General features: G+C 41.2%; 5 protein-coding genes across 6 annotated transcripts; 1 reads left to right on the forward strand and 4 right to left on the reverse strand.

The window, feature by feature from the left end:
* Nucleotides 1–127: 127 nt before the first annotated feature.
* Nucleotides 128–4,791, reverse strand: rpl6 (ribosomal protein L6). The gene is made up of 7 exons (XM_083978499.1): nucleotides 4,771–4,791; nucleotides 3,826–3,972; nucleotides 3,622–3,720; nucleotides 2,295–2,438; nucleotides 771–819; nucleotides 435–619; nucleotides 128–314 (listed from the first exon to the last, which is right to left on the reverse strand). Exons 2-7 carry the CDS (start codon nucleotides 3,970–3,972, stop codon nucleotides 162–164), a joined length of 777 nt encoding a protein of 258 aa, XP_083834625.1. The 5' UTR covers nucleotides 4,771–4,791; the 3' UTR covers nucleotides 128–161.
* Nucleotides 4,792–5,424: 633 nt separating this feature from the next.
* acaa2 (acetyl-CoA acyltransferase 2) lies at nucleotides 5,425–11,397 on the reverse strand. Its single transcript, XM_083979276.1, has 10 exons — nucleotides 11,252–11,397; nucleotides 10,150–10,316; nucleotides 9,932–10,060; nucleotides 9,201–9,317; nucleotides 8,965–9,112; nucleotides 8,645–8,820; nucleotides 7,825–7,954; nucleotides 7,614–7,684; nucleotides 6,188–6,342; nucleotides 5,425–6,106 (listed from the first exon to the last, which is right to left on the reverse strand). Exons 1-10 carry the CDS (start codon nucleotides 11,265–11,267, stop codon nucleotides 6,025–6,027), a joined length of 1,191 nt encoding a protein of 396 aa, XP_083835402.1. The 5' UTR covers nucleotides 11,268–11,397; the 3' UTR covers nucleotides 5,425–6,024.
* Nucleotides 11,398–11,660: 263 nt separating this feature from the next.
* mrpl40 (mitochondrial ribosomal protein L40) lies at nucleotides 11,661–14,668 on the forward strand. Of its 2 annotated transcripts, none has more exons than XM_083979902.1 (5): nucleotides 11,661–11,816; nucleotides 11,932–12,018; nucleotides 12,964–13,119; nucleotides 13,837–13,918; nucleotides 14,050–14,668. In XM_083979902.1, the coding sequence occupies exons 2-5, from the start codon at nucleotides 11,990–11,992 to the stop codon at nucleotides 14,275–14,277; spliced, it is 495 nt and encodes a 164-aa protein (XP_083836028.1). In that variant the 5' UTR covers nucleotides 11,661–11,816; nucleotides 11,932–11,989; the 3' UTR covers nucleotides 14,278–14,668. The 2 variants fall into 2 exon arrangements, with proteins under 2 accessions (XP_083836028.1, XP_083836027.1); XM_083979901.1 differs by having other exon boundaries at nucleotides 11,667–11,810.
* A 151-nt stretch (nucleotides 14,669–14,819) lies between these two features.
* cUnh22orf39 (chromosome Un C22orf39 homolog) lies at nucleotides 14,820–16,404 on the reverse strand. Its single transcript, XM_083979903.1, has 3 exons — nucleotides 16,358–16,404; nucleotides 15,448–15,615; nucleotides 14,820–15,348 (listed from the first exon to the last, which is right to left on the reverse strand). Exons 1-3 carry the CDS (start codon nucleotides 16,385–16,387, stop codon nucleotides 15,217–15,219), a joined length of 330 nt encoding a protein of 109 aa, XP_083836029.1. The 5' UTR covers nucleotides 16,388–16,404; the 3' UTR covers nucleotides 14,820–15,216.
* A 777-nt stretch (nucleotides 16,405–17,181) lies between these two features.
* Nucleotides 17,182–22,825, reverse strand: ufd1l (ubiquitin recognition factor in ER associated degradation 1). Its single transcript, XM_083978485.1, has 12 exons — nucleotides 22,698–22,825; nucleotides 22,324–22,456; nucleotides 21,423–21,455; nucleotides 21,199–21,320; nucleotides 19,552–19,682; nucleotides 19,389–19,461; nucleotides 19,219–19,287; nucleotides 19,055–19,123; nucleotides 18,931–18,981; nucleotides 18,744–18,832; nucleotides 17,666–17,750; nucleotides 17,182–17,474 (listed from the first exon to the last, which is right to left on the reverse strand). Exons 1-12 carry the CDS (start codon nucleotides 22,698–22,700, stop codon nucleotides 17,400–17,402), a joined length of 933 nt encoding a protein of 310 aa, XP_083834611.1. The 5' UTR covers nucleotides 22,701–22,825; the 3' UTR covers nucleotides 17,182–17,399.
* Between the last annotated feature and the right edge of the window lie 3,957 nt (nucleotides 22,826–26,782).

Genomic DNA, 26,782 nt, shown 5'->3' on the forward strand with positions numbered 1-26,782 from the left:
CTCTAGAAATTCTGCCAACATGTTGCTGAAATAGCAGCAAGCTACTGACAGGTGGCTAGAAAACATCCAAGCTCTCTCTGTGTGTGTGTGTGTGTGTACACTAAACACCAGAACAAAGGAGGCAATAGATGGTTTAAGATGGTACTTTTATTACAACACATTTAGAAAACCAGCTTGTGTGGGTAGACACCGTTTGACAGACAGAAGGAAGAGCGCAGGTATCCTTTCAGCTGAGGTACTTTCTTGATGAGGGGCAGGAGCTGAGCATCGACAGCTTTCTGGTCCTCCTTCCTCTGCTCTGTCAGCTGGTACTTCTGCAAGTCAGAAAACACAAAAACTACTTAGTCAGGCATCGATAAATAATCTGGAAATCATTATGTCCTACAGTGTGTAAAAAACGGTGAAGTAACAAGACAAAATGCAAGGTAGCCCACCTCTTTCTCTGTATCAAAGATCTCTCCCTCCTGGTGACGGGGCCTCCTCAGCTTCTTCTTCTTGAAGTAGGCGTCGTTCAGAGTTTTGGGGATCTTCATGCCAGTGATGTCAACCTTGGTGTTGGTGGCAATGACGAATTTCTGGTGAGACCTGCGCAGGGGAACTCTGTTCAAGGCAAGAGGGCCTGAAAATGTGAAAGAACACTTGTGTTAGACAAATTACAATATTGTGGTGTCCATGCTATTGTTTTTTTTTTAAATTATGGTTAACTCTTCTGTAATATACATTCAATGATGATTTAAATCTTAACCACTAAAAACCACAGCCACACTTACCGGTAACAAGCAGAAGACCACTTGAGAGCTGCTTCAGGAAAACCACACGCTACAAGACAAGAAAACAGACATTACAAATATGAAGCTACCATAGTATGAGGTGTTATGCGCTCACACTGAGCCAAGTACTGCATCAACCACTACATGTTATATTTAGTGCCAACTTGGACACAAAGCAGATCCTGCAACTATTCAACTCAAGCAGTGAAGCTCTGGGGAGAGAAAAAAAAAAAACACAAAAACTACCAATCATAATTGTGCCACATGAACAAGAATTTACAGCTGCAACCCACTTACATGTCGGGCTGTGTAAACGGAGGAAAAATACATCTACTTGACATGAACCTCTAATTTTATCGAGAGAGCGCTGCCTGTCAGTTTCAGAGCTGAAACATTATTTAGGTCAGCCACTGCTCTGAGTCTGTGTGGGCATACTCGCTTCTATAACTTGCCATTGGAAACGTTTGAGAGTGGGAGGGACAGCGTCTGTGGTACCGAGGGTGTGCGATTATACTGATGTTAAACCCACAATATGTCCTTAAGCAGGATGCGTCACTGATTTGATTTTTTTTTTTGGGCCTGTTGTACGAATTCTCCTCATCGACACCGAGGTGACAAACGCACCGTCATGCTGCCAATTTCAAATACTGATCTGTGACAGGTCGGTGGAGAGAAAGAAAAGCACACTGGTTGAAAAGGCTACGCTAGAAAAAGTGAAAGGTTAGGTTGCAGTTGAAGATCCTCTCGCCAAGTCACCTATTTTCTATGTAAACCTCTTCAAAAGCACTTCTTTGGGGTTATACCATTGTGTCGGGTTTAACCTTGTACTATTAATCAATCAGTATTGATGCTGTGCTGAACTACCCATCCACTATGATCGGCTACCATGTCCGATTGAATCTTGACAAAACGATGCATACCGAGTGTTATTAGAGCAGGCATGTCCAAACTATTCCTCAAAGGGCCGGGATGGCTGCAGGTTTTTGTTAGATCCAAGCAGCAACACAACAGATTTGACTCATTTAATCAACTGATCCAAGTCAAGAGTTGTTGTGTGCTCTTGATTAGTTGGAACAAAAAACCTCAGCCACACGGCCCTTTGAGGAATAGTTTGGACATGCCTGTACTAGACAATGTACATTGTATTTTGTATACTTTCTATGGTCCTAATATAGATCATTTTTGGATTTCCAGTTGCAGGTCTATGTAATTAAAGCCTTCAGTGGAGCGATCATTTGGTTTTGGAGATTATGACAAGCAGCCTGGAAGTCACACACGTTATGAGCAATATATGAAAGTTACAGAAAGAAATTGTTGTTTTTCCAGTCATGACTACACAGTTCCTACTCCTTAAACTTTGACAGGAGATCAAAAACACAATACTACTACACCCCGTCATACAAAAAAGTAGTACCTATACGGTTGTTGTCGATCCAAGTCTCCAACAAGCATCAAAAATCATTTCTGCCACCTCATGAGAACAGTGACAGTGTTGTCAAGTCATGTGCTAGAAACTGTTCTCACCTTTCCGCGGTGGCGACCAGTCAGCAGAACCAGGACAGTTCCTGGGGTGATGGAGCTGCGCAGGTTCCTCTTGTGCTGGCTGAAGGGCTTCTTCCCATGGCTCTTCAGTTTCCGGGCAACATCTTCTGTGGGGTAGTAACGGGGCTACAGAAAGAGCACATAAAAATAAATAATAATGTTACCATTGTTAAATTCTTAGTTTGGTGCAGACACTCAGGAGATCAAAAGATCTGACCGGTCATTTTCTGAATAGAAGAGACATTCAACACCTTTTCTAGCTCAGTGTTTATTAGGAAGAACTACTTGACTGATACATTTGAATGCAATAGTTTTAAGGAGGCGCGTGTTCAATTATGATAATTCTGGAGGATGTAGTTTGTTGGTATTATACAGAGGTTTATTTAGCCTGCCTTAATTTATATGAATGGGATTGGGATTTATTGCAAACTGGTTTCAGACTGAAATCTGTGTATTTATTAAAGGGATAGTTCAACATTCTGACAATTGGCCCATTGCCATAATCCCTATAGTTTTAAGAGTAGGTTCGTTACCTTTAATTGTCAGTGCAAGCTATTTTTAGAACGGCGGAGGCTAATGGGATTTCTTGGTTTCCCTCATCAAATACACAATCCAACAACTCCAAAACACTCTTGTGGACAAGTTGTGAACTGCACATTCACCACGCTATGAGCTAACGACAGCGTTGTTTTAGAGGTGAATTCATGCAAAACCGCTGACGCGCATTCCCGTTGGAGGCAGTTTTTCGGCAAGCAGTCTCTGCATTTGCCTCGAAAACAACTGTCTCGTTATCATCTCATAGCGTGGTGAATGTGCAGGTCACGACTTCTCCATGACAGCGTTTTGGAGTTGTTGGATTGTGTATTTGATGAGGGAAACCAAGAGATCCCATTAGCCTCTGTAGCGTAGCTCTGAGCAGCCGAGATGTCTAATGTTGAAATATCCCTTTAAACTTGTGAACAAATATACATTTCATATCCTTCTACTGTTACTAGTCTTGAATAACATGAAAAGTTCGGTTTAGTGTGTGGTGCAGAAAAAAGGCAAATGCATGCGATTACTTGGCTTGTTGCTGTCCAAGACATAAGTTTTCTCTGTTTCTGTCCCTTTAATACATAACTCATCCATGTGTTTTCAGTGGTTTTAACACATGGATGCCCTGAACAGTATGAAGTGCTGTGGGCCCCCTCTGTCAGACAACTAGTTTATCCTGATCATGTACACACTGGCATAACGACATCTAATGTTTCAGCTGTCATTAGGACGAACAAAGTTTAACCTGAAGGGAAAGACCAGTCACATCACTCACCATCTTGCGCATCTTGACAACGCGAGTGCCTCCATTCTTGTCACCTCCGACAGTCTTGACCACGGTGGCCTTGGGCTTTGTCTTGATCTTCTTCTCGATCTGAAACGGGATCAATAATCAAAAGTAAGTCACAATCATCAACTGCAATATGCATATAGCCTCTTCACATGTATTTATAGCAGAGTGTCATGGACCTGCCCTCACCTTAGTCTCAGTGGTCTTGGTCTTCCTCTTGTACATGGCCCGCCGGGCGTACATAGCGGAACGGGAGTAGCGGCCGATGCCCCGGGCCAGAACCGGGTTACGGCTCCCGTGCTTCTTCTTGGCAGCCTTCTTGTCACCCTCTGCCATCTGACATAAAGAAACACAGGTGGTGGTGAAAAAAACAGCAGAAATAATCAACAATATTAATATTTTTTCATTTTTAATAGTGGTTTCTGTATAAATTTGTTTTTCAGCCTTGAGTCATCCGTGTTGTGCACATGGATCTATTATAATGCATCCATGGTTGTGCACCACTATGCACTTTGCTGATTCTGTTGCAACTAGTCTGGACTTGCACTTTATCAATGACAGCAACACCCGTTTAAGTAAGTACAATGAATAGTCCGTTTAAGTAAGTACAATCAATAGTCGACCAGTGACAGCAGAGTTATTTTCAATCTCAAAACAGATAGAAACAGCTGAATGCTCTAACACCAGTCATCGCCAATGCTGGGGAAGCATGAGAGGCAGCGACCGCTAGCTACTAGGAAAACACGGCAGAGGGAAGTCGCTAAATCGGCTAGCCTGCCACTTGTGTCATTAAAATGTCAGATAGATGTCCTTTTTTTATAAGAAGAAATTACGTTTAAAACAGCGGGACTGTGCGTGTACTCAGCACACAGGCGTACAAAATGACTAAATGAACAACACGCTTCTGTTAGCCTGAGAGCTAACGTTAGCGCCGGTGGCCTAGGACTGAGGATACACCAAACTGTTCATTATTAACAGAAACATGACGGATAAATCTTGTTAATAATTATGTCTAACGCATCGTCCACATACACGGGTTCGTTTTGTTATATTTGGAGAATGGATTATTTGTTCTATAACACGGATGAAGACAGATTTTATTCCCACAGTAACACGAAAGCAAGGCAGTCTTACCTTTGCTATGAAAAAAAGAACGACATCCGGGCATGTGACGTATATAAGGACGCTGCACCATGACGTTGACGTAATTACGTCGGGTTTCAAAGGTGTCATGGTACTTGTAGTCCTTCTCCTTTATTTTTCCTGCGCATTTGAAATTAGATAACCAGATATTTTTTTTAACAAATGGCAGTCGCCAAAATAAGAACAAAATATAGTTTTTTTTTCATTATTATTTTAGGTGTTTCAGTGAAAAGAATTCAAGAATATTTATAATGATAATATACTTTATATAATAACAATTTCATAACTGTATAGAGCTTCTAATATCCAGAAACCAACAACAATTAATAGTGTTTCTAATTTTAAACTTTTCAGAAATTATCTGGGAAAGAAATTTATAACAATCTCCAAGCTATCTCTGTAACAACAAAGCATGAAACTGCAGAAGAAGGAAAAAAAAAAGCTACAAGTGCTAAGTGCCACTGTTCTGTGTTTAATTCAATAGAGTTTTAGCAAAAAGGCAAATCAAAAAATTATTATTATCAGGCCTACCTTAAAAAACAATTGAAAAATGTAACAATTGAGCCATGAAAACATTATTCCCACACACGTTTCCTGCCCTGAGACATAAAAAAACACAGGCCACTGATGAAAACTTGACTTGTTTTTTTAATTTATTGAGCTTCGATAACAAAGAAATACAAAATCTGTTTTTTTGCTGGAGTCATCACAGGTCAGGACATTTTTTCTGACACTACTCAACCTGGATAAAGGCGTCATGGAGAGTATTTTAAGGCAAACATCATATTTCAGAGTTACTTTAAACCTCACTCTAACCCAACAAAACTGTATGTGATGAGTTAATAATTTGCTACATAGGTTAATGTGACCGAGGAGTTACATTTGCATTTCAGGCACACACACAGAAACAGACTTTTGCAGCACTCTGGTACAAAGATCAGAAACATGAGCTCGCTCAATACCATCAAAGGGTTCCCAAGGCAAAACTGGCCTGAAACATGACATTTATTTTTGCATTTTTGTACATATAGGCTGAAATAAGTATCAAGAGTCAGCAGCAATAAATGAGTGATGGTTTTGTTGGAAAACCTGAGCATGTACCTCATATTGAAAAGAGAACATTAATGATTTTATGTGTGTAGAAAAAAAAATCTCTTTTATGCATGTGTCAACTTAATGCTGATTCATAATGTGAGTGTGGGACATTCTTGGACAGGATTTCCTCTGGTGCAGCAGCTTCTCCGGTTAGCACTTTTCCAGAACGACAGCGATGCCCTGACCACCGCCGATGCAGGCGGAGCCGACAGCGTACTTGCCTCCTCGTCGCCTGTCAGAAACAAAGTTTGTTACTCACAGCTTCTCAATGTGCCAAAATCTATACTCTCATAATTACTAATGACTGGCCGACCTGAGCTCGTGAACCAGGTGAGCAGTGATGCGAGCACCAGAGGCACCGAGAGGATGTCCGAGGGCGATGGCGCCACCGTTGACGTTGCTCTTCTCTGGGTCCAGTCCCAGAGCCTTAGCGACAGCCAGGTACTGAGGGGCAAAAGCCTCATTCACCTGTGGAGACGATATAACATCAGTGGCGTAAATGAGTATTCACTTAAAGGGATAGTTCAACATTTTGGCAAATAGGCCCATTGCCATAATCGCTATAGTCATAGCAGTAGGTTCGTTAACTTTATTTGTCGGTGTAAGCTATTTTTAGAACGGAGGAGCGGAGCGGCAGGCTGCTCAGAGCTACGCTATGGAGGCTAAAGGAATTTCTTGGTTTCCCTCATCAAACTCATCAAATACAAAATCCCAAAATTCCAAAACGCTTTTGTGGACAAGTTGTGACCTGCACATTCACAACACTATGAGATAATAATGGAACGTTACGAAACGGAGCCGTTTTCGAGGTAAATACAGGGTAAATACAGAGTCTGCTTGCTGAAAAACTGTCCCTGAACGCAACGCGCATCAGCGGTTTTGCATGTATTTACCTCTAAAACAACTCCGTCTCGTAACGTTCCGTTATTATCTCATAGCGTGGTGATTGTGCAGCTCACAACTTGTCCACGACAGCCTTTTGGAGTTGTTGGGTTGTGTATTTGATGAGTTTGATGAGGAAAACCAAGAAATTCCTTTAGCCTCCATAGTGTAGCTCTGAGCAGCCTGCCGCTCCGCTCCTCCGTTCTAAAAATAGCTTACACCGACAATTAAAGGTAACGAACCTACTGCTATGACTATAGCGATTATGGCAATGGGCCAATTTGCCAAAATGTTGAACTATCCCTTTAATTTGAATAAATGCTTAAGGTCAAAACAGATGAAATGACACATTTTTCCTATTGATCAGCTCACAACAGCTACAGTAGCTCCACCTAGGCCAAATATAACAGTAAATTGTTGTATACACAAAGCCCTCATCTCTAGGCAATTGAATCATGTCAACTTGACTATTTTGTCTGTGAAGTCGTTTCGCTCCTTATCCAAGCGGCTTCATCGGCTTGTGTAGACTAGACTGGCTTAGCCACTTGAATAAGGGGTGACACGTCATAAAGATAAAAACTAAGTCCAGTTGACCTGATTCAGTTGCCTAGAGATGCCTTTGACTTTGACAAATGAAAATTTGCACAGACATAAAGCCCCCATTAACTATCTCACCATGTCATATTCAATAATGTATCTTGTATCTGTAGTCTTTGACAAGTAGTTTTTGTAGTTAGTTGTTGTGTTGTTATAGTCACTTGCATCAAGGATGTGAGTACTTCCATCACAGATCACAAATTCATGACATAACAAGTGAGGAGGAAAATTGTGGTGTTGGTTTTACACTGGTGACAAACCTCCACAAGATCCATGTCGTTGAGAGTCAGTCCGGCCTTTTTAAGAGCTTCTGTGATCGCTGGAACTGGACCTAAGGTGACCAGAGAGAGAGCAGGCGTTAGTCCAACAGGAGATCGTGTCAAACACCACAACTGTTTATTATTACTCATCTAATTATTTTTTAAATCCAAAAAGCTTCAACTGCATCTCCATAACAGTTGCGTCACTCACCAATTCCCATGATGCTGGGGTCACAGCCTGACACGTGATAGGACACGAGTCTGGCCAGTGGAGTGAGCTTGTGCTCTTTCACTGCATCTTCACTTGCGATCACCAGCGCAGCAGCACCGTCAGAAACACCCTGGACATCAAGCACAGTGTTTGGTTTATATCTGGCTGTGCAGCTCAGAATGACATCATCACCATAACTTAGACCCATCAGCTTCACTTCATTAGGTATTAGGTACAACTTGCTGGCACTGTGTTGGACCCCCATTTTAGGCTTTAAAGGGGAATTTCCGTTTTTTTACAATCTGGACCTTATTTCTAGCATAAAATACGATTCCGACTTGTCAGAACAAAATGAGCAGCTGGATGAAGTTCAGCTTCCACAGGCTTCCTCTCCGCAAGCTGGACTCACTAAAGCTCCGGCTGGTTGCGCTAAAAATGGACTCGAATGCCGAAGTGGAATGATTATTATCAGAATGAGCTGTGCAGCGCTCGGAGATGACATCATCCAGGTCAGAGGTTAGTAGGTCAACCTTCAGACCACGGATGTTGATAACAGCTAACCCCGGGCTCGGAGGGGAATAGCACTAGCATATCATAACAAAATATTGGTGAAATGAACGAGATTCGCGGCAGATAATGTGTTATTTAGAGCTGCCCTATAGACTCACATTATATGGATATATGCGGCTGTCGGCTGGACCTAATTTCGTCGGAAGGAGTCGTAATGACACCAAAGTTATCTGGGTGAATAATCGTCATCGTATTCTATGTTAGAAATAAGGTCCAGATTGTAAAAACCAGAAATGACCCTTTAACTCACCGATGCGTTGGCGGCAGTGACCGTCCCTCCCTTCTTAAAGACAGGAGCCAGTTTGGCCATTTGCTCCAGCGTGGTCTGAGGCCGAGGGTGTTCGTCCTGGGCCATGGACACTTTGCCTTTCCTTGCTTTTACGTCAATGGGAGCGATTTCTGCAGTGTAGTGGCCGCCCTCATGAGCTGGAAATAGAACAATGGTTATGATTAAACAATTAGAAATTGGTTTATTTTGAGTAGAGACCTTCTCCTGAAAAGCACTATATTCCAGTCTTGCCATGTGTGAAGTGAAATGAATGTATAAAGAAAATACAAATCCCGTCTTACCAGCCTTCCACCTTTGTTGCGTCTGGTGTGCGTAGTTGTCACAGTCTTCTCTTGTGATCTGGTACTTCTCTGCCAGGTTTTCTGCCGTGATGCCCATTGGGATTTTGATGTGGAGGTCAGTCAGACCCGCCCACAGAGTGTCCTCCAGCTGTCAGACGAGAGATTTTAACTTTAACTTTTTTTCCAAAGCTGCTGGAGTTTGAAAACAAGTTGTTGAAAATCAATCCAAAGCTAACCTTGAGATCGAATCCAAACTTTGTACCGAATCGTATGTTGCGAACAGCGTACGGTGCCTGGCTCATACTCTCAGAGCCCCCGCACAGGACCACCTCGGAGTCCTTCAGGCAAATCTCCTACAAATACACATGGAAACGAGTTTAAGTTTTGGAGCAGCACAAGAAATCTGAAGACACAGTATTGTCAACTGATTGTACATTTACAACTGGTATTTGGTGATATTCCTCCAGTCTGTTGCACATGAGCACTGGTTTGTGTGAATTTAATACAACAGCAGCGCGTCCATCTTTAACCCCATTGTAGATTCAATTATAAGTTAATTTTGAGGTCAAAGTTAAAAATGCTGGGCAAAATTATATTCAGGTGTTTTTTAAGTTTTTGTCTTTCAAAACATTATCCTGATGGATGTAATAGTATTTAGCCCAGATTACATAACTGAGGTGTATTCTTGTGTGGGACACACTTCATTTAAAAATCAACTCAGCAAACTCAGTTTAACGAGTAAAGTAATCAAATCTAAAATTTTAAATCATGGCAGCCGGGTGAATGAGGATGTTTGTCAAAAGTTTTGCCTGGTATTACATTTGCAGATTTGTTTTAAATCACATCTTGTGATTGAATAAGCTCACATTCAGCTACACCTTGTACCCAGAAAGAGCAGTAAAGAGCACTGAAGGTGTTTGTATTCATATTCCTGCCAGACTGTTTCTCGTCCTTGTTGCATGCTTACTTGAGCGCCATTGATGACGGCCTGAAAACCTGACCCACACAGTCTGTTCACAGTGAGAGCAGGCACTGGGATGGGAACGCCACACCTCAGACCCACGTGACGAGCAATGTAGGGGGCATCGGCTGAGCTCTGAAATTAGGGAGGAACACAAATAAGTCAGGACACAAATAATTATGTTAACACAGGTATTTTTGTGATACCATGTGGATTTGTGTTACCTGCATGACATTTCCCATGATGACACTGTTGACCAGCTCTGGTGCCACGCCCCCTGCAGCGAGGGCAGCTTTGGCTGCATGCTCAGCCAAGTCTGTTGCACTGTGATCCTTCAATACGCCACCATATGTGCCGAATGGAGTGCGCTTGGCAGCTACAATAAATACACCTGCAGAGGAAAGGACAAGGTGTTCACACACCACTCACCGTTTACCAGGGAGGTACTGTACAGGCTGCAGAGATGAACAATCAGTTCATTGAGATGCAGAAGATAAAGATGCAGTGTAAAAAGGGGAACTGACATCAGATGCATCAAATTGGAGCATCTGTTGGTGAATTATCAAGGTAACTGGGCTTTTGTTTCGGTTTCACCTAATTATATACTAGCTAACAACTGACATAGGGTGTGTTTAGTGATGGGATCACCTGTGGTGAAAACTGAGTAGCCTAACTTTGTAAATTTGAGTAGTTTTTCAATTTAAATTGCATCTGCTAAAGTACTTGAAAGGATACAAAGTAGTTTAACTGTGCTGCAACTTGCAACTTGTGTTAATTTGCCATTTATCTTGACATATCTGGAGTGCTAAAGTTCAGCTGACAAAAAGTTAGCACATATAGAAAGGCAAATAAACCTAAATGATAAGCTAGAGTGGTATAGCTTGAATAAAGAGTAGAAGTTCATGCAATGCGTCTTTAGAGCTTTGGTTTGTTTGACTGATAATTAGGAAACACTTTATGTGAGGTGAGAATCCATATGGTTACTACTAAGCTATGTAAAGCAGGGTTACACCTTTTCTCATGAGCGTTGGTCGTATAGACACGGTCTCAAGTTCATTGTGTCACCTTTCGCCTATATTCACGTCATCTGCAGCAAAAGTGTAGTAGCCCTCTCCTGACACATGTCATTTAAATGTAATCATTCTTACACAGAAGTAAAGAAGTCATAATAATTCACCGATTAGCAAATGTGAAACGTGTAGCTCCAACATTAACACTTTTCAAAGTCCAACACCAGAATGCATGGACCAGTCCTGCTGCTTTTTGGTTTCTTTCTGGGATAAAGCGTGTGTGTGTGTATGTGTGTGTTTGTGTGTATGTGTTTACCTCTGAGGAGTGCCATGATGCTGATTCAACGACCCACCACTGTCAGGATCAAACCTTCCTACTGATGATCTTTGTTTGGGCTCTCTGAATCAATCCGAGGTTGAATCATATAACAACCGGGACCCAGCTACAACCTTTCCCCTAAATTCAGCCGCCGCTAGCTGTTCGCCCGCGCGGTGCGATTCGCCAAGAAAAGTTACACATAAATTCAAAAAGACAGAATAAATAATTAACAATGTCACATCAAATATTATATAAATAGTTTAAATGTTAATTTATGTATAAATTAACATGTGTCTGACACTATTTATTTATTTATCTCCAGAAACAAAATAGACGAAAGTGCGCCTCGTCGTAACTTGTGAAACGTCATCACGCTGCGCTGCTTCTCGGTCTCTGGCAAGGGGACGAGCTGAGCTGCCAGTGATGTGTGGTGACATGTGAGCGTTTCTGTCACTTTATTGTGTGTTTAAAGTGAACCGACTCACACTGGAAACATGTCTGCGGCTTTATCGCGCTGTGTCTGCAGGGTTTTGTCCCGACAAACCGCCACGTCCAGGTAAGCGTCGGTAGTTTTGACGTGAAAGCACAAGGTGTTAGCCACCTGGAGCTAACGGAGCTAAGGTTATTCAGTAGAAGAGAAATCACACCAGTCCTTGTGTTGTGTGTTTGTTTCGCAGTTTGCTGTCTGGGGGACATCCCCAAGCTGTCACCGTGAGTCCTTGGTTTGCCCCTGTGATGACACTGAAGACTACTGCTCCTCTGAGGTAAGATCAAGGCTGGACTTCACATGTATTTCCATTCAAATTGCTGATTTTGATGACTGCTGAAATGAGAAGAAATAAATACAATCCCCTGCAGCAAGTAGACATTTAAAAGGAGACTTTCTTAAAATGCTTATGCACTGTGATTGTTTATTTCATGGCTTTTTAATCAGAAATTCAGTAAAAAACAGAAATTGTGGCATGTGATAAAGTTTGGGCTCCATACTAAGCCAGCATTCAGTAACCACTGTTCCTGTTATCCCACTCTTTTCTTAAAATCATTTTCCAGGACATTTTCAGCCACTATATTATGACAGACATGTTACCACGCCATACACTATTACATCCCCGTCCCATTCATGCTTTGAGAAGTGTTCTTTGCAACAGTTGTAACTTACTTTGTACATTTAACGAGTTTGTTTCTATGTTTCTCTCTCCCAGAAGTATCTATGAAATAATATCTTACATGCTTAGAAACTAAGACAAATTTATCATAGAATAACCCCAAAACACATTGCTTCTGTTTTGAAAACCACGGCCACTACAGCTCTCTGTCACTATCTGTCTGTCACTCAGCAGAGGAGACAATAGGTCCAATAGTGGAAACACTCATCAACTCAAGGTCTTTTGGTTTTTTGGTCAAACATTTTCCAGGTTTTCCAGGACGTGGAACCATGTGTTATATCTGCTTTCCTCTCATATCAAACATATAGGGCCTTTTTAAAGTCCTAGGTACATGTTAAAGAACTGCTATGAGTATTTTGATTAACTGTTAATATGGGGGAACCATAAAACATTGGATTTGTCTATATGTGTGTTCTTGCAACTTTGCTCTTAGTCATAGCAGTCTAGTTGATGGGAAAGTTTGTCCAAACTTTTGATTGCTGCTGTATTTACAGATTACATCTCATGATTGAATATGCTCACATTGATGTTTGCCTTTTAAAGAGCGGAGCCCAAAAAGAAGAAGAAAGTGGACCCAAAGAGGGAGCAGATAATGAGGGACCGTCTGAAGAAGAAGCTGAGGAAGCTCGAGAAGGTTCCACCTCAGTATATCCCTGTCGAAGACTTTATCACTCCAAACAGCTGCATGGATGAAACAAGGTAAACTTCATTTCACTGTTATTATTGTTGCATTACTGCTTAAATCTATAATATGCCAAGTTTGATTTGTTAACCTTAGTGTAGTGTTGGGGTTGTTATGGTGTTCATTAACGAACAAGGCTACACAAGACCAAAACCGGCCAAGTATTGCATCTGTAAGGTCTGGCTGCGATGGGTGATGTGTTGATTTGGTTTATTCATGAAGTATGATAACACCAGTCAGACCTTTTATTGTTTCATTTAGACAGAAAAAGAGCAAGATAAAGGAAAAGAGAAGGAGGAGTATGTTCTCACTCCTCTGCATAGTCCAGTAGCAGCGAGAGCAGATTAATTATTCCTGGGTTTCTCTTTTCCTCTCTGTGCCGATTGGTCCACAGCTAGAAAATCCAAACTCAGCAACTAGAGACTCATTCCAGTTACAAACATGTGTATGGCAATGTCATCTGTAATTAGATCACTGAGATTTTTTTTTTCCTTCCAAATCAGAGATTAAAAATGGTCGATCAACATTTGACACGTCCCAAAATGAATTTAAACAAAACTTTTAATTAATACTCATTATTATGATAAGAATAATAAAATTACGTTTGTCTATATATTCTATATTTTGCAGACACAGATTTCATGTATAATTTGTGTTTCTTCGACTTAGTTACTTTGTTCTTTCCTCCCTGGCTCTGAAAGCCTTTAAATGTGTGTTTATTTTCTCTTTTAAAGGCAGCGTTTTACACCAAGGCTGTCATTTGATGAGAGTGAGCGTCGGGCCCTGCTGCTGAAGGAGTGGTCTCGATACAAACAGGTCACCACTTAGCTATCACCTCTTTACCACTTATAAGCTCTTCTAGAAATCGCTGCTTCTAACCTTTGCTCCCCATCATCTCCAGTCGGCATGCTACATTTGCCGTGCTCATCCGTTCTTTGTTCTTGCAGGAGCAGCACATGGCTGAAATGAAGGCTATTGAAGATGCCCTGAAAGCACAGAGCGAGGCGCTGGATGAGCTGCGGCTGGAGTCTGAGGAGCTGTACCAGGCAGCGCTGAAGCCAGACCCCCATCTGTTTCCCTTCAGTCAAGAAGGTCCAGCCTTCACGCCGGCAAAGAGCACGCACGAAGCTCCTGATGGAAAATACAATGACGTCACTAAGGTTCACACACAGTGATGGATCAGGGGAGAGCTGTCGGTGCAGTCTGTCTCTGTGTCTATTTAGTGTGTATCCCCTTTTGTAAATTATTCAATAAGCCAAGATGCAGCATTTAAACATTCTGCAGGTGCAGGGATGACGGACATGTTACGTCCTGTATTTTCATCAATAGTATGAGACCCACATGAGTTCTCTCATCTCTGCATCAACTGCAACAACATTCATGGAAATGATGCAACTAATTGTTTTGTTTTTTTCTTTGTCCATTTTCTCACTTCTGTATAAACCATGACAAAAGTAACAAAAATAAAATTGTTTTTTTTATTTTTATTGATTCAGTTATTTAAAATTATTCTCAATATATTTTTTAAAGGTAATCCCATAATTAAAACATAAGGCAGCAAAATTGATGATGAACAGCTCTCTACAGCTGAGTTCGGCTATATTATTGCATAAACAATATAATTTATCATGAGGAACTTCAATAAAATTAAAAAAAACGGCACTTTGAAGATAATTCTTACAGTGCTTGTCTAGCTCACACAAACATAAGCTGATCACAACGTTTACATTTTCATTTAATCCTGATGAAAACAATGCAGTCGAATCCTTCATTACTTAGATAATATATGTTATGTCGGAAACATTTCCACTGCAACGATGTTGGACTTCTGTGCTTCAGTTTGGACAAGCAGTGACAGTGCTTTTGCACCAATGTTATACATAGCGACTGTCATCATCGTGTTCGACCACTAGATGGCGCCAACACTGCTTGAATATGCTGCACATGCCTGTTTCCATGGGGCAGCTCTTTGAACACAACCTGAGATGGCAGTGAGTGATGACCAGTCTCTCCAGCATGCAGATCTGAAGGATTTTATGTCCATGAAGTGAAATACAGATTATCATGAATGTTCATTTCACTTTGGCTGCCATGGTGAAAGAGACGGCGACAGCTCAGGGGTCCTGAGGCCTCTCCTGGTTCAGGGGCATGTGCCAGTCACTGGGAGGGTCTTGTCTCAGCGTCCACACCGGGGTGAAGCTTTTCTGTTCTGCTACTCTGTTCCTTTCACTCCTCCGTAAAGCTTCCTGGAATATAAATATCATAAAATAGTATTAGATTATCGATTGAAAAACCAAAAACTAAAGTTTCAGGTTTTCCAATGAACTCGTACAGTTGCACTGCACCTTTGCCTCTGTGCCTCTGTGTTTCTCCCACTCCCTGCAGTTGTGGTAGTCCTCTTTCCACTGCCGACAGGATGGGAAGGTACCATGAGTGTAGTAGTGGTGGAAACGATTCAACAAGCTTTTACAGTGTCTGAATTCACTCCAGTAGTCATCACATGGCCGGGGTGGCTGCACAAATATAGACAAAGGCAGAAATCATCACTCTAGCTTGGATAAGTAAACAAACTCTGACCATGTTCTCTAGTTAACAGCTGCAGAAATATTAAATATCAATATGATGGTTTTGCTTAATTGGGGTTTACTTTCCAGACTCATTTAAAACAGTATCATGACTGACTAAGAAGAGCTAATAAAAAAAATAAAGGATAATGAAATCAAACACTGAATAATGGCACTGTAAAGAGACTTGTAGTATAAGGCCACTCTCATTCATAAGCTCCCAAAACTTAATAACCCTGTGCCTTGCAGTAAAACCTTACAGTGAAAATTAAACAGTCAAAACTAAACTGGAAAATCAAAACTAAGCCATTTTATTAGACAAGTTTAAAATGATAATTCTGGATATAATTCACTGAATTATACTTGTTGAATGAATGAATGAATTGTCCACTATATAGCCAGCCGAACTGTTTTTCAAAACGACATACAGGTGAACTTGTCACATTCAATCATAAATCACCGGTAGTTTCTATGGTTGAACCCTCATCGATAATGTTGCTCGTCGTTAGCTCGCTAAGGTTACTTTGACAGATTAGCAAAGGAAGCTAATCACCTTGCTAACAGTTTGGAGGAGATTTAATAACGCTCCTCTTACATTTCTGAGACTATTCACAACAACTCGGGGAATAAAAATCAGAGCATGTTGCCCAGAGTATAATTCACAACATAGATACTGCTTTCAGTAAATTACCCTCCATGCTATTTCTCCAGACGGGTCCATTGCTAACGTTAGCAGCGCAGGCTTGAACTGGAAGAATACTTCCGGTTCGATTTTCTTTTCACAACAAAAGTCGCCGACATTTATTTTGAAAATCACCTGTAGCACACTCAGCATAAAGAATTATCATTCATTGAGTTATTTTCAGCAAGTTTGCATTTAACTTGTGTTGTATGTGTTTATGTATCTTTACTTTGTCTTGGCTTTAAATTTGACATTGTTTTTACTGTCACCCAATGATGTTTAAGAGGAGCTACTGTAACTGGACAACTCACCACAGTTAGGTTGATTATTAATCAATAAATAATGTCCAACTCCAGTCACAGACCTAGACACATAGTCCATCCATCCATCCATCCATCACATTCAATCCTCATTTGGTAGTTCATCTCCATAACAGAGACATAAAAACAATTACAATGTACGATTTATTAAATTCAAAACACAATGCTTTATTTGTCTATAAATAAACCAGGAAAAGGAGGAACAAAACTGGCAAATTATTAAAAAGGAGAAAAAAAAGAATATTTTTTTAATAATTAAAAATCAAAGTATACTGTTTTTGCTTTCATTTATTTTTAATTACAATGGGATTCTGTATAGCTTTTTAAGTAAACTGCAAAAAATCCAACAATCATGAAAAGGGGGAGAGGTGGATGTTCTAAGTCAAGAGTAATTCAAATCTGATATTACAACAAGATTTCACAGGTTATTCTTTGCATTGGTGATAAAATGTCATTCTGCCTGGCTCAAATCTGTCACCTAGAAGAAAAACAGAATCACCCCAACCGAATATACCAAAGTAAAACTGACACCATTTTATGCAGCAAAAATATTACCATCAGAGTTTGAATTATACACTGTAATCCCAACCTCAACAGCAACACTTCTGTTTCAGTGGGACAGAGGCAAAACTCCAGTGCGTCTGAGGGCCAGTTCTTCACTTTGCTGTTGAAGGTGACAATAGATACTGTGGGACTGTGTACAATGACCTGCTCCTTTATTTTTGAGTCTTTCAAGGCTTTCTGCCCTTCTTGCGTAGTGACTGTCCTTCTCCAGAGAAGGCGATGAATCTATTCAGGGCATCATCCTGAAACGATTTTAAAAAAGATTTAAATTTAATTAATTACCATTAATAACCAACAGCATAAACAATAAAGTAATTGGGATAATTCAATATGAATTTAGAAATCACACAATAAAACTATGAAGTTCAAAGGGTTACAGATTATGATAAAATGCAACATGTAAACATTTGACAAAACCATTCACATTACTTACATCATCTAGAATTTTCTTAGGCAGAGGCCTCGAGTTTCTGATGAAGGTGATCCTGCCAACTTTGAAGTCGTAGTTGGGAATGCCTCTGTGAGATGAAGGATTAGAGTTCAACATTAGGATTGTAGGAGTCATTTCTATGTTTGTGTGCATGAATTGGGCCAGTAGGTGTCCTCAGTGCACCAGGTGTAAAGCTCTACATAGTAGGGGGGAACTTTCTGTCGGGTATCAGGTGTTTCAAGACGGACGAAACACACAGTTTTTTTGACTGCTCCGCTATTCTTTGATACACAGTATTGGTAAACTGTGTATCAAAGAATGGACCTTATTAATTGGGTGAGGATTATTATTATGGTGAGAAATAAAAGAGCATTTGATGAAGAAGCGAAACTGGAAGTCATTTGTTGTTCACCAGACACGCTGCAGACCTACAGCAGCAAGTGCATCAGTTAGGTTTATCCTGTCTATGCAGCCCCTCAGTGGCTTTAAGTTTAGGCCTACTAGCCACTACAAGGATTATACACTGAAGAATGAGCACTAATAGTATAGTTACCGGCCACTAAGTGTCTCCACAGACTTGGACCATCACATCAATTATTTGTCTTGTTGTGAAAAGACAATATTTCAATAAGACTGGGTGAGATTATTGTTGTACAGTAACTGGTTAAATGGCTATGGCTACGCACTTTATCTGCTAAAAGCAAGCCAACCAGGTCACACAAGAAAACATGGGGACACAAATGTGCAACAAGCAGCAGAGAAGTTAATGCCTTGAGAAGCTGGAGTATTAGACTGATGTTTTTCAAGACCCTCACAATCATTGTAGCAGTCACTCACATAGCATCATGGCAGTGTCTGTAGTACCATCATCAAACTTCTCCCTCTGACCGCCAGAACTTTGTTAGCTTCACATTATGTCTCCCTACAGCTAACCTACCAACAAACTAAACTAAAACAAAAAACTTATCTGAAACTAACTTTGTAACAGCTTTGTTCTGATGAATAATGAAATTAAATTGTCTTGCAATATTTTCTGATAGCGTTCATGTCTACATATATAAAATCCATCAAACTTTTTCACCTTTTAATGTCACTTGGGCCGAGAGGAGCCGGACTGGGCTCAATCCCCTTCGTTTTACCATCCAAACGATTGCCAGATCCAGTGAAAGCCTGAGGATTGGACAGAGTGGAGGTTACATTAGCATCAATTGTCAGTATTCACAAGGACATCAGTCATTTGTTTCTACACCACACCAACATCTACTCACTCTGAAGCCCATGTCCATGTCAGCGTAAGTGCTGGGGTCTCCTTCTTCCTCCTGTGAAGAAACTACATCAATTTAATTGTTCAGAGCAGAAACTGTACAGATGCCTGCAGGGCTTGGTCCTTACTGTTGGCTCTTCCTGGTGCTGAGGTCGTCGTTCAGGCTCTTTGTAACCCAAAGGTGCATCAAAATCCACCTGAGAAACCAGGCACAACACAGGATTAATGGCATTCATTTAACAGAAATTGAGTAATTTAGACTGTTTGCCATTAAAAAAAAAAAGGGTCTTACGTTCATGTCGCACTCGATGATGGATACAGCTTTATCCGGTTTGGTCTCCATGACTCGCAGCTCGTATATCTGACATAGGCACAGATTCCCACAGAAGTTGTATTCAGTAAAAACAAATAAAGACATAGTCACACATTATTTATGGCACTAATTACAATAAACTGATTTACCTTTTCGTTGTAGTTGATAGCTATGACGTCACCAGTTGTCAAGCACGCAAAGTTTCTCAATGCGTTCTCCAGTCTGTAACAAAGTGGCAACTTAATCTCTTTGTTTTGACACAAAAATGTGAAAACAGAGTGAATTCATTTCCCCCAAACTGATATTTCTTACACTGCCTTCGGGTTCGTGATGTCAAGGAAGTCGGGACTCTGTGGCTGGAACTTAGAGTAAGTGGCCACCATGAGGTTTACACTTTCCACTTGGACCAGACCGCCTTCCTCCAGAAGGAGATTCTGCATCATCTGCAGCGAACAAAATGAACATCAGTGCTGCCTTACAAAGTGGCTGTCAGCCTGTCACAGTGTTTAATCAGCAAAGAGCATTTCCAACACATATCTAGTACCCCTTTCCCACTGGCCAAAAAAAACAGTTAAACCCGCTAACAATCGGCTTTTGGTGGCAGTGGGAAAGGCGAATCGGCCCGCGTCAAACGACTCAGCAAGACACCCGGGTTAAAATCGGTTTCAATCGGCTCGGCTCTGATCGGCTTGCAGTGGGAACGCCAGACCCGGGGTCAACCCGCTAATTTATGTAATGACGTTGAGCGTTACGTGACGCCACATCATCGCGCCGGTCGTGTCTCATATCACGTACCAAAACAAAGCTCTGCTCGCATTGGAGACTGGGATCAAAAGATCAAAGAAAACTGACCAAAAACGATTTTAAAAACTGAACGTGTTGTGCCGCAGACGTCCGTCATACAGCCGCGGCAGACTCGCTGTCCTCCGTGGTCGACCCGCGTTTAAAAAACCCGCGTCGACCCACTAATTTTAGTGGGAAAACGGCTTAAAGCAGAAGTGAGTGATCCGGTCGTTTTCGCTAATGCTGCGCTCCAGGCAGGCTTTTGAAATCATAAATTACAGCTTCAAGTCACAACTTACGACTTTGTAGCGTTCCAGGCAACCCACTCGTGTTTTTCCGACCTGTTTTACCGGTGAAAGTCACTATAACGGCCACTCGTAACTTCCGACCCGTGAAATCGTACCAGTACGTCTTTTTGTACAGTCTATGTACCAGATCGAACTGGTACGACGTCACAGGTCGGAAAAAAACGAGTTTCCTTGAACGCACCATAACAGTCCTCGTCCCTACGTCACCACATTCACGGCGTTCCTTGGCTGCACACACAGCCCTGCATGCCGTTCTCTCTCCTCATTGGATAAAAACTGTAGGATACGAGAAAAGTTTTCTCCTCGGCTCAGAGCAGAGCAGAGTGACTGAGAGACCCGTGTTTCAGACCAAACACTCTATGTAAGTGATTGCTGTCGGAAGATATAACTATTTAAGACTTATATTAACACAAATATATCACTCACTTCTGCTTTAAGTTCCATGTCTGATCTCTGCATCAGTCAAAATGCTAAAGATCATAGTTGTCATTTTCTTAAGTCAAGTTTCACAGTGTGTGTGCAGCGGTGTGCAGTCAAGTGATGCGCGTGAATGTGGTGACGTAGGGACGAGGACTGTTATGGTGCGTTCAAGGCAACTCGTAACTCGTGTTTTTCCGACCTGTGAAGTCATACCAGTTCGATCTGGTACGAGTTCACGGGTCGGAAGTTACGAGTGGCCGTTATAGTGACTTTCACAGGTAAAACAGGTCGGAAAAACACGAGTGGGTTGCCTGGAACGCTACAAAGTCGTAAGTTGTGACTTGAAGCTGTAATTTACGATTTCAAAAGCCTGCCTGGAACGCAGCATTAGCCAAAACAACCGGATCGCTTACTTCTGCTTTAAACTTGTTGTTAAACTTCATCTCACCCAGTGTGGCAGATAACAGATTCCCTCATCGGCCACGAACTCCAGTACACCACAGTGTGTCATTCTGTCTGAGTTCTTGTTGGTCAGCTTGAACAACATTGGATAGGTGATGTTGAGTCTGCCTGTGGAGGGAAAAAAGGTGGGCAAAGATAAGAAACATGGGGCATGTAGGCCTTTTCAGATAAAGAGAGACAAACTGATTGACTAATGTAACTTGCACTTACTGAGCTGGTCGAGAGCTGAAGGTGGCATTATTACTGAAAACAAACAAAACATTATGTTACTTTATTGGTATGTTCAAAAAATTAATAATTAGAGCAACCAATGTCACAGAAGTTATTCTTTTTTATATATATAAATTATGCCTCCACAGACTATATTTTAGATCTATGTAGAAAAATATGAGAACTAGATCTACACTACTACACTCTGAACAGTCGTAATAACACAAATATAGCTGCAAAAATAAAAAAGCAAATTATTACTATTGTACAACTTATACTTAAGTATACTGTTTTATATGAAGACTGCTTCTAAATATGACAGCTTTAAGCACTGTTTCAACACAAATATCTACACGTAAGAAAGAATCCAAGAGCTTCAGTAACAACAACAACAGGTTCAAGGGGCAGTGGAGATAAGACCCCTGAATGTAATAATAATAATAATAATAATAATAATAGATTTTATTTGTATGGCACCTTTCATGTTACTCAAGATCGCCTCACAGAAAGTAATTACATACAGAACATCTCATAATAATAGTGCAAAAAACACAGCATAAAAAACAGCACATATAAAATATGTAGGGTTGATTGTGTTTCACAAGCTGATTTACCATTTTAATCACAGTGTTTTTCCAGATTCAACTTAGTTACTTAACAAGGAGAAAATATACTGAGGACAGTTGCTTCTAACTGAGTACTAAATATAAAAGTTGTATAAAGGATCTGAATACTAAAGTACTGATCTGTGTGGATATTGAACTTCAGCTCAGTGATACAACATATTTAGTAGCTTTAACCAACTTGCAGAATATTTCTTGAGGATTGTGTTTTTTTTCCTAAAACCTTTACGTGAGTGAGGGCATGGAAACAAAATGTGTATCCCTTGGATTTCACTCACTTTTGCCTCCTTTCTCCACGTCGGAGCGGTCGTTGGGTCCTGCCAACATGGACACCGAGTAGCAGCGGTACTGAGTGGAGAAGCGGTTGGGGAACCCCCGGGCCATCGGGTGGTCGAAGACCTGGAAGGAAAACTGTGGAACAAACCGACATCCTGGTTAAAAACACGGACATTGTTGTGCTGTTTTCCCCCCTGAGTGTGTGAGCGGGCAGCGGGCTGGAGCTTCATCATGACAGCGCAGGTTTTAGCTGCTGCTGTCGTCGCGTTGTTGTTGTGGTTGTTGTGGACGCTCGTCAGTTAACTTAAACTGCTCCAACGGTCGATTTAAAGACAAATTAATCTTCAGTGGTGAACAGAGAAACAGAGTTACTCACCATGTTCGGGTCTTTGGTGCTCAAACGACTCTAGTTACGTGTCTGTTTTCTGTTTTCCGACTCGAAACTCTCACATACGAGACGACAATTTCCACTGTTGTCTTCCGCTTCTTCCGGAAGTGTGGGAGCCAGAGGGAGGAAGTGACGACACGTCGACGTCAGCCAATCACAGCGTCCCTTTCAAAACAGTGCTTTTTCTCATTTTAATGTCCATTTAGATTTTATGCATCCTACATTTCGAGGTGATAAACTCTCTAAATATACCATAGAGTCCCCCCCCCTCATATTTAACAGCTCTGAAGTCAGCACGTAAAAGAGGGTTATCCTGTTATGATGGCGTCTACCCTCTGTATCCTCTTCTGGTTAGCCACCGGCGCAGTGGCCCATCAACAGAGCCACTGGAAGCCACTACTACAACAAGGCTAAAAACAGAGGTCAAATTATTTTTTTCCGAACAACTTTTTCATGTCGCGGCTTCAGGACACTTGGGTCAGTACAGACGAGCAGTATGGAGGTATTTGGATGTTTCTTTGTGTGTGTTTTGGACGATTCAAAAGTGAACTCTGTCCGCTGCCGACCATTAGCCTAACGTTATGTGTTGTGTTGCTAGCCCCAGCGGACCCAGATGTAATATTGAATGTTTATTGAATGTTTTTTTATTCCACACTTAAATTATTTTTTAACATAATTGGTATGTGGATATGTGTGTGTGTGTGGGGGGGGGGGGGCACTGACAACTATGCAGCTTTTCATATTATTTGGAAGTTTAGTTTCATTTCATGTGTGTTTGATTATTTTATGTGGCTTTTAATGGACCCCAGGAAGAGTAGCTGCTACCAGGTGTAGCAGCTAATGGGGAACTTAATCAAATCAAATCAAATTTGCATGAAAGATATCTTGCCTACATAGACACACAATACCGTAATGTAGGCTAAGTTTGATGAGTTAAACTACAAAGCAGGCACTAATATCACACAATATAAATAAAGGGATACTTTTTTTTTTTTTTTTTTAACATCAAAATTTGTTTTTTCTTTCTAAAATTGTCTGTGTCTGCCACATGGTGCTACTTTTTTGACAAAGGCTATGGAAATAACACTAAATTGAGCATAATCAGATGATACAGAACTTGATCCTGATTGGTGAAATTGTAAATGTTACAACTGACCCATGTCACAACCATCCCTGGTCTCCCCTATATTGATATTGCTCGCTTTTTGTGAGTGTTCACCTGATGGCTTTGTTTCTTTTAAAGCTTGCCTGCCGCTGCCTGCCATGCCTTGGCTCTTTCTCATTTCTTTTTGCCTCTTTCATTTATGCCTGCTATTACTAATACCTGCTCTGCTGCTCTTCTTTCGTCATTTAGACACTCTTTTAATGTAGTGTAATGTGTAGTTCAGTTCAGACAGTGTGTAGCCCGGTTCAGCCCCGTACTTGTTTGGTACTTTATTGTGAGTATAATGAATAGGCTAACATTTGTCGTACCCTATTGCCTTACATCGTGCCTGTATTCATTTGTGTAGCTTACCTGTGCATGGTTTGGGGAAACCCTCTCAGAGAAATTAATTGTTGAAACAGAATAGATTACCGTATTTAGGTGTAGCTATATCCTAAGGTGGTGATGTTGGGTTATAGATAGATCTGCCACTATATGGCCACATCATGCATCCATGTGTAGGCTATCTTCATGTTCATGTCAGAGTGAGGGTTGACAGCTGTCTCCACTAATCTGATTAGATATAGGCTACTTTTTACTTTTCGGAGTAAAGAAAAAACTTTTCTGCATCAGTAGTTGAGAGCCTGTAGTAGACTAATTGTCCACCAGTGTCTGAGCTATGTGGTGAGTCTTTGACTGAAGTTGTACTACTGCCCTCCTGTGGGAGAGGAGCTGAACTGTTTTGCATTGATTAGGGATGGAGTGATTTTCGATCGGATCGTCTATCGGCGATCGAAGGGACGATCGTGATTTTTTTTTCAAATGGCGATCTTTAAGGCGATCTTTAATTAATTTACTGCCATAAGATGTTAAAGAAATAATCTCTAGAACCTGCGCTCTACTGTGTACTTGAAAAATGTTTCGTGGAGCAACATATCTGCTCTGCATACAGAGCCCTTGGATCTGTGCAACAGAGGAGTGAATATTAAACTCTTAATTCCTGATCTTTTTTTTTCCTTCTCACTTTTTTTCGGAGGTGCATGCCGCGGACGCAGGCTGTGCGGGGTGGGGCAGGTCATTAAAAACAACTGATGATGAAGTCCAGAGTGTGTTATCAGGGCCGCGCTGATGTTGAGGGGAAAGCCGGCGGATGTGTGAAGGAACCGGGTGAGACGGCGGCTGGGCGCATCAGCTGAGCGGGGCTGGTTTCACTGATAGCAGAGCGGGGAGGGAGAGAGAGAGAGAGAGGCGGCGGCGGCGGCGGCGGCGGCGGCTGCTGCACTCGCTGCACTGTGACTCTCCCACTCACGAGCTCCACACTGACAAGCTCCCGGCAACACAGCGCCTCTGTCTGCCCTTTCAAAGTAAAATAAGGCCGCTGTCTGAATTTTTGATAAGTCACATTCTCATCTTCATTTTCTGCCATGTTTCTTGTGTTTCATGTCTTCTTGCTCCAGTTTTTTTTTTTTGCATTCAAAGTATTTCTGATTCCAGTCAATTTGAATTTTCTGCATAAATGTTAGGCCTATTGATAATTGATTGGCTGTTTCTTCCCCGACACCTGACACAGACACGTTCTCTTTCTTTTTTTCCTTACTTTTTTAAAACAATACCTTGTTTACTGTAATTTTTCAGACAGAATGTACACTGTAGTGTAGCACTGAAATTGTGACATACCACATCCATAACAGACCTTCAATAATTGTATATTGTTTGGTGGCTTTGCAATTTGCTTTGAAATTACTGAAGGTCTATTATGGATTATATATAATTATAGTGGATAATAAGTGAAAGTGATATATGTTTGCAGTGCACAATAGGTCAAAACAGTGTTAAATTTTGTCTGAACTAAAAAAAAAAAAAAGAAGGACTAATTTATGAGAAAAGTGGAAACATGGAACCCAGGCTAGTTGAACTTTTTTTTTTTTTTTTCTTTTAGTTTGACATTTTATCTGAGCTCTTACGTATGACTTTTAATTTTCTCCTTCTCAGCCTGGTCGTTGTATGGGCAAAGAGAAGACAATGTTTCTCATCTAAAAAGGACAATGAATTTGACAATTATGAAGTGGATGAAAGACAAAGCTGGAGCAGTGACTGGGACAGACACACCGACCCACACCAATGGTCTGGATGCCGTGAGTTTCTCCCTGCAGCCTGACTATCTTCTCTCAGTGTCAGCAGACAGAGCGAGGCCACAGTCTGTATGCAAACCAATAGACCAGAGAGGCAGTGGTTAGGATCGGTTTTCTCTTTGTTGGCTGAGTGAATGTTGTGTTGATGATCAATTACATAAGAGAAGATAAACTTGACAGGAACTTGTCTTGGGCACGAGTGCTAACCACAGCTGCCTCCTAAAACCACATTCACAACATACATTTAGTGTAGGGTACACATCATACACATACATACAGGGGATAGAAGGGTGTACACATTTAACAATTGTGGTGGCAAAAATGTTACTTCGTTCAATAAAGTAGGCCTATTCAAAAAGAATATCTGCTAGCAGCTGTCTTTCTTGAATTTTAATAAAGCATTCATGAATGGAGTCACACAAACACAACCAAACAGGAGTACAGTCAGTGAGTGAGTGGCCTGAAGATGTTCTCAGGCCCACAGTCTTATAGACTATATATAGTCTTATATCACAGTCAAATAGACAAAATACGACACTCCCTCATGGGATTGTTTTCAGCCAGAGTCTTCACCTGCTCTCCCCTCGCAGCATGTCACTATAGCTCACAGCTCTGTCCCCACAGGGGTCAAACGAGCATCACATATCATCATCAGAAGACATGAAAGCATCCACGTATGTTGACGTATTTTTCACTTGTGTAACCATTAACACCACAGTCATAAACCTCATGACATGACCTCTGTACTATCTTGACTGGCACTCATAAAAATCCATGTAAGATAAGACTTTATTTTG

The sequence above is a fragment of the Trachurus trachurus genome (assembly GCF_905171665.1).
Source record: "Trachurus trachurus genome assembly, chromosome: 9".
NCBI classification, from domain to species: domain Eukaryota; kingdom Metazoa; phylum Chordata; class Actinopteri; order Carangiformes; family Carangidae; genus Trachurus; species Trachurus trachurus.